This window comes from Schistocerca americana, chromosome 7 (assembly GCF_021461395.2).
Source record: "Schistocerca americana isolate TAMUIC-IGC-003095 chromosome 7, iqSchAmer2.1, whole genome shotgun sequence".
NCBI classification, from domain to species: domain Eukaryota; kingdom Metazoa; phylum Arthropoda; class Insecta; order Orthoptera; family Acrididae; genus Schistocerca; species Schistocerca americana.
Window position 1 is genome coordinate 272,557,226 of NC_060125.1, and position 7,494 is coordinate 272,564,719.

The 7,494-nt window shown below is 41.5% G+C and overlaps 1 protein-coding gene across 1 annotated transcript; it reads right to left on the reverse strand.

The window, feature by feature from the left end:
- Positions 1-1,141: 1,141 nt before the first annotated feature.
- LOC124622868 lies at positions 1,142-2,755 on the reverse strand. Its single transcript, XM_047148661.1, has one exon. The coding sequence runs from the start codon at positions 2,753-2,755 to the stop codon at positions 1,142-1,144; it is 1,614 nt and encodes a 537-aa protein (XP_047004617.1).
- Between the last annotated feature and the right edge of the window lie 4,739 nt (positions 2,756-7,494).

Here is a 7,494-nt window from a genome sequence, read left to right on the forward strand (position 1 = left end):
GGAAGTCTACTGTCATCCATGCGTATGATATGGCCACTCCATCTCAGTTGGTGTTTCATTAAGAGAGCTTCAATGGCAGGCAGTTTCACGTGATGCAAAAGTCCGTATTTGGAACACGGTCATCCCATTTCATGCGGAGAATTGATCTCAGACAGCGAAGATGAAAGGTGTCCAGCCTCCTAATGTCAGCTTTATAACAGCACCAGGTTTCCGAGGCATAGAGTAAAGTTGGTAATATTATTGCTTTGTAGACCACAATTTTAGTTTGTAGTCTGAGATCATGTGATTTCCATACCCGGTGATTCAGTTTGCCAAAAACTGAGGCTACATTGGCTATACAAGCTGCAATTTCTGTTATCAGGCTGTTGTCACTTCTAATTTGGTTACCTAGATATTTAAAGTGTGACACGTTTTCCAAATGTTTGTTGTCCAGCTTAATACTGCAGTCGTCTGTATTGGAACACCTAAGTGGTTGTTGAAGGACTTGCATCATGGTGATGCTTATGACTAAACCAAATCTTCTGCAGGAGTCATTTAGCAGGTTCATGTATGTTTGGAGAGATTCAGGAGAGTTGGCCATTATACATACATCAACTGCATGAAGAATTTCTAAAATAGATATTTTATTTACACAACTTTTTGTTCTGAGGTGAGAAATGTTGAAGACACTTTTGTCTGTTCTCGAGTCAAGACCCATATGACCACTGCAGGCTTTGGTCGCTTCTCTCATATCAGCTGCGAAATAAAGTGAGAAGAGTGTGGGAGCCAGTACACAGCCTTGTTTTACACCACACGTAACGAGAAACCAGTCTGAAAGCTCGTTTTCATGGCGGATTTTTGCCATCATGTTGTCATGAAACTGACTAATCAAGTTAATAGTTTTGTCAGGGCAGCCAGTTTTCTTTAGTATAATCCAGGGAGCTTCCTGTGGGACTCGGTTGAATGCTTTTTCCAGATCTACGAAGCACATGAATAGGGGCTGATGTTGCTCTAAGCTTTTCTCTTGCATTTGTTTGATAGCAAATATGGCATCCACTGTGCCTCTGTTTGGGCAAAAGCCACACTGGGTCTCTGGTAGCACTTTTTCTGCAAAGAGCGTTAGCTGGTTGTTGAGTATATGAGCCAGGACTTCCCCTGCTGCTCAGAGAAGAGAGATTCCCCTGTCAGAACTGCATTCATAAATGTCACCTTTGCTTTTGTAAATCTTGAAAATGCAGGCATCTTTCCAATCTTGTGGAATTATTTTACACTCCCAAATCTTTGAAATTACAACAAACAGTGGGTTTGTAAGGTTTGGCCCACCATATTTATAAAGTTCTGATGGTAAGTTGTCTAATCCTGCTGATTTGTTATTTTTCAGCTTAGCCAATGCTGAAATGAATTCACTGAATGAAGGTGCATCAGCAAGTTGTTCATCGACTGGTAGGCCTTCAAGTGATTCCATGTGTGGGATATCAGTCGTCTGATGGTTGGGATTAAGAAAGTCACCAAAATGTTCTGCCCACCGAGCAAGGATATCACTCTGTTGCGTCAGCCGACAGGTTTTATCTTTGTCATAAACAGGTGCTATCTTCCTTGATTTTGGGCCAAACATATTTCTCAGGCACTCGAAGAATCTGCCTGTTTGGTTTGTGTAAGTGTATGATTGCATTTCATTGGCTTTATTCAGCCACCATTTATCTTTGAGGGCACGCACCTTCACTTTCATGTTGTAATGTGCTACTTTACGCTTGTCAAGACCAGGACTGCAAAGAGATGCTCTGAAGTCAATAACAAGCTTTTTGATCTCTGCATCTGAGTCGTAAATCCAATCTTGGTTCTTTTTCTGAGGTTTTCCCAAGACTTCTGTGGCACATCTACACAGTTTGGTAGCATATACATTCCAATGCTCATCTACAGAGGCAGACTTGGATATCAAAAGCCCATCAGAACTGAATGCATTGTCCAGTTTTGCTCTCATAGTCTGATCATGGACCAAGATTTTGCAGGATAATTTTGATGGTATTTTGTGTGACACTCGGCATGGTGCTTTCAAAGTTATGTTTAATTTGGACCTCATAAGATGATGGTCTGTCCAACTTTGAGCGCCTCTCATAGCACGTGTGATCAGTTCTTCACCAAGATCTTTTTTCTGTATGATCACATAATCTAGAAGGCACAAGTGTTTGGATGTTGGTTGCATCCACGTCATTTTATATGTATCGGGCATCCGAAAATATGTACTTGTCAAACAGAGTTCAAATTCAGCACTTAAAGTTAAAAGATCAAGAACATTTGAGTTGCATTTTGCTATTCCATGGCGACCAATGCCTCCATTCCAGGCATTGAAGTCACTGCCAACCTGAGCATTGAAATCTCCAAGCAGCAGGACTTGATCCACAGAAGGAATGCTCTGAAGTACATACTGGAGATCTAGGTAGAACTTGTACTTCTCTTCATCGGGAGATGGCAGTGTAGGTGTGTAGACACTGATCAGGTGAATGTATTTCTTAGATGTTAGTTGAAGTCTGAGCGTTATGATTCTGTCGCTGATGCCTTTTGGAAGTTCCATCAATGAACATGCCAGTTTATTGTGTATGGCAATCCAGTAGTGGGTGTAACCTCCGAGCAGTTTACACAGCTCTCCAGAGTCACTAAGGGTGGCGATGTTGATGTTATATCTAGCCAACTCTCTAGCAATAAGTGCTGTCTTTCTCTCTGGACAATGATTATGGTCATTATCCAGGAAAGTATGGACATTCCATGTACCAGTCATAAAGTGTTTAACGCAAGTACTTCCTTTATTATTTTTTCGGCCACAGATTTTGGTGAACAAGTGACCGCGGTTTGCGACTTGCACTGAGTTGAGGCAGACTATGTTAAGGCCACCTTTTCTAGGCCACTCCCTGGATTAGGGCAAGCAGAGCGATCCTAAATAGGGCTGCTTTGCTGTCTGACAAGCTGCCGAACCAGTCCTCCCATCCCTGTTGAGTTCCCATCCCTGTCGAGTTCCAGAATGACCATCACTGTCTGACCGCCTAACGTGCAGAGCACCAACTAAGGTTCGGGCACACCAAGCTCTTGCCTCACCGTCAGTACTTCATCACCACTGGACTTTTTTAAAAAAAACTCATAGCCCATGAAACTATGCTGGAGTCATCTGCGCGTGAATATATTTAAGTGGACAAGCAGTTGCGCAGGCGCAGTTCCACTCTCTGTCCTCAACATCGGTTGGCAGTGGAACACAAGGCCAATACAAATGGCAAGAGGCAGAGGATGCAGTGAATGACCGCATGCCAGTAGGAGTATCTTGACATATTCCATTGAGGCATATCAGAGATGCCTTGTCTCATTGATACAGGAGCCATGAGTATTTGCCTATCGACGTTACCCGCCTTCTACACCAACGACTTATGACAAGAAATGGTAGGAGAAAGTACAAAGCTAGGACAGGATGAGGACAGGAAAATGGGGATAGATAGGACATTGTGGGACACACTTTGTCTGGCTACTCCCCTTCGGCCTGTCTGGCTTGGGTTACCCTTGTGGTAGCTAAGCTACCGCCGGCATAACCCTCCGGATCTCGAGCACGCAAACCTCCTCGCCCGCATGGGCAGTGCTTCATTAAGGCGGTGTCGCCTGAGGATAATGTATACACGAAGGAAAGTAAGTTAAAACAAAGTGAAAGCGTTCATAAAATGTGAGCATTAGGAGAGGAAACATAAGGCACAGAAATATGTTATGATACACAGCCTATTGCACATGAACAAGAATCACCAAAAACATTTCTCACACTCAAAAATTCTAAGTTACATGAATGCCGTAAACCATCACAACCGTCTTAGAACTAACTAGAAAACCAGAAGTAAAAACAGTAGTAAGTAAATAACGATAACAAAGTGAAAAAACATCTCAAACGTAAGTATTTTTGGCTAAAGTTTTCATTGCATGGAAGGCACAGTAAAGTAAGAATTACACAGAGTATATGAATACCACTTGCACAACAGAAGAAAGACAGCAAGATGAACAACCATATCTGCTGTTGAGGTTTATGTTTTTACCAGAACAAGTCAGCATGAATGTCTTAACAGTAATCCCAACATTCATATGTTTTTATCTAACATTACTAATATACATTATCTGATCCAAAGTAACCAGGCGCCCTTATGTAATGCAGAATCGATCACTAGATGTCATGAAAGGCAGACCTGTAAGTACAAAATGAGTTGGGAAGTATTGTGTTGTCAGTAGAGAAGGAGTAACAGCAGGATGGGCAGGTCAACAGGGCTCAGTGACTTCTAATGTGGACTAGTCACCTGAGTAACCAATCCATCAGGGACATTTCAGCCATTCTAAAGCTACTCACATTGACTGCTGGTGATATGATTGTAAAATGGAAATGCAAGACCAGGCTGATGTTATGTACTCCTGGACAGGAACAGTCAAGCATTGTAGAGGGTGGTTGTAAAAAATTACATGAAAGCAGCAGAAGGAATCATTCATGAGTTCCAAAGTGCTAGCAACAGTCCAGGCTGTGTGTAAATAGTCAGAAAGAATGGGGTACAATGGTTGAGCAGATCTTTATAAGCCACTCATATCTGTGATGAATGCTAACCAGTATTTGATGTGGTGTAAAGAGACACACCACTGGAATGCAGATGACTGGAAACAATTGATTTGGAGTGACAAATCATGCTACACCCTCTGGTAACTCAATAGAAGGGTTTGGATTTGGCGATAGCCCGGAAGACGTTACCCGTCAACATGTGTAGTGCCAACAGTGAGTTACAAAGGAGGTATTACGGTGGATGGGCATGTTTTTCAAAGTTAGGGTGTGATCTCCTTACTGCACTTAAGAAAACACCAAATCTGGATGTACATGAACACATTTTACAGAACCGTTCAGAGAGGATGACTGTATCGGCATAACAATGGGTTCTGTCATAAAGCAGCACATATGAGGCAATGGTTTGTGGACAACTACTTTCCTGAAATGGACTGTCTCACCCAGAGTTCAACCTGAAGCCAATGGAACACCCATGAGATAAATTAGAATGTTGACTTTACTCCAGATCCCAGCATCAAACTTCACTACCTGCTCCAGTTTTGGCTCTTGAAGAAGAATGGGCTGCCGTTCCTTAACAGACATACCTGCTCCAGTTTTGGCCCTTGAAAAAGAATGGGCTGCCATTCCTCAACAGACATTTAGATACCTCACTGAAAGTGTTCAAGCCATCATAAAGATGAAAGCTTGACACACCCCATATTAATGTCCACTAATAGATATCTGGATATGTTTCATCATAAGTGCATTACAGTAAAACAAAGAAAAATCCAGTAGTGGTTGGTTTAATGTGATGGACACATGATGGGTAAAGAATGAACATGAAATTGTGTTTATTTCAAGGCTCAATACTCAAAGTATATTCATTGAGTGACTGTATAGGAATTCAGAGGAACTCTAACAAAATTTTCAAATAAGGACAATCGTTGCCTGATGCAGCAATGAATGAGAGATGTCAGCATAGACACACCCTCAAGAAGTTCCATATGCCACCACTGGTGGAAGATTACTTACGTAAGAGCACAGCGCCACGCAGTCTCACTTGGCAATCATCGCCTATGACAAAAGCATTGTCTTAGCTCATTGTACCCAGCTGTGGCCTAACAGACTATTAGTCAGACTGGATATCATATTTTGCAGTCAATTGTACCTTGAGATACGACTATCATTCTGTATTGTATCAAGGGACAATAGAACAGTTTTAGAATTCACTGACAGTAATAAATATGTCATTCCCGTGGATACCGATTGTTTCTAAGTTAAGTATTTTGTATTCTTCAAACAATAATAAAGTGATCTAATATTTTGCGTGTTGTAGTATCAACTCGACCTCCTCCAGGAGCAAATCTTGGAATGCTACAACACTACAATGTCGACAAGGATGTCTCAAATGTTCTTTGGCTGTCACTAAATCGGCGACAATGTTGTGTGCACAATTCTTCAGAGCAGTGCCTTCCACCTTGCTCTCTTTAGTGTTCTGCTAATCTCAGCAGCCTAAATATTATTTGTCATCTCTGTAGTATAAAATGTTAAACCATGTCTGAATACCCATGAGAAATGTCTTTAGATAAAGTTGTTCAGTTTCAGGTGCAGCAGATTGAACAATTGCTGCTAAGTGTACAACAGATGACAACTTTATTGTTGCAACAAGCAGCCCAATGACTGGTTGCTGCTCCCAAGTTTCTCCACTTTAACAGGAAATAAGATGACTCGTCAGAATACCGAGCCCGACTCGAACGTGTCGGGAACATGCATTTGTGCTATCATCCTAAAATTGCCAGATCTGGATCTGCAAACAGTTTTGTCAATTGTAGAGTCTCAAAGTATTGTGGGCACAATTGAAAATGATTTTGATGCTCGCTCTCTATTTCTCTTGTTCATAGTGCAGAAGATACTCAGTCTCCAGATCATGCTAATGTTAAAGTGAATCAAGACAGGGCTAAGATTAACAGTGAAAGTAAAGGAAAAACTTTTCAGACATGAGCTGCTAGAGGTGTACTTCAGTTTGAAGTGGGGAAGTCTCGTCCTCTGTGTTTTTCAAATAATAATAGAAAAGCTTGTCCTTGTCATGGTGCAAAACGTTTTAAGAGTGGTAAACAAGGTCAAACTCAGACAAGTCTGTTTACAAGGCAGCAAGGGTAGATACCTGTCTCATGCATAGCTTTCAGGTAGTGACTGCTGTGTCCACACACACAGTAATGCCAGAAGCAACGAAAGCTCACTTTTCTGCTTTGTGGATACCTTGTGCTGTTGTCCACAGACAGGGGAAAAAACTTTTTGTCCAGTTAAGAGTGGCTCAACAGAGAATTAAATTTCAGTTAGAGATTGGTGTGTGGGTGGTTTTTTTTTTTTTTTGTGTGTGTGTGTGTGTGTGTGTGTGTGTGTGTGTGTGTGTGTGTGTGTTTCTCTAATCAACAAAGGCACTTATGAAATGGAGGGTAACCCACAGCTATTGAAGCCTACTTCTGGTTTGTCTCCACATAACAGACACAAAATATCAGTATTTGGCATGTACATTTGGCAGCAACTTTCCATGAAATTACAAAGAGTATTTCATTTCTTGTGCTATAAGTAGTGCAAACATTTTTGGTTTAGACTTAAATGATTTGTTTAACCTCTGCATACAAGACAATGTGTTACCAAACAGTATTTAAGCTCACACTACTGTTAAAAACAGTGTGTAACCACGATTTTACCATGCTCAGCCTATCCCCCATACTGGAAGTGAGCAGGTTGCTGAGGAACTGCAACGATGGAAAGACAATGAGGTGGTACAACCCATTTCGGCAAATCAGTGGACATCGCCCTAGTTACTAGTTATACCAAAAAAAGTCATTAGGAGGTTTATGACTGTGTGCCGATTTCAAAGATACTGTCCACAAAATGTCAGGGGTTTATTTCCTCTTCCACGATTGGAGGAATTAACAGACAGATTGGGACAGGGCAGATTC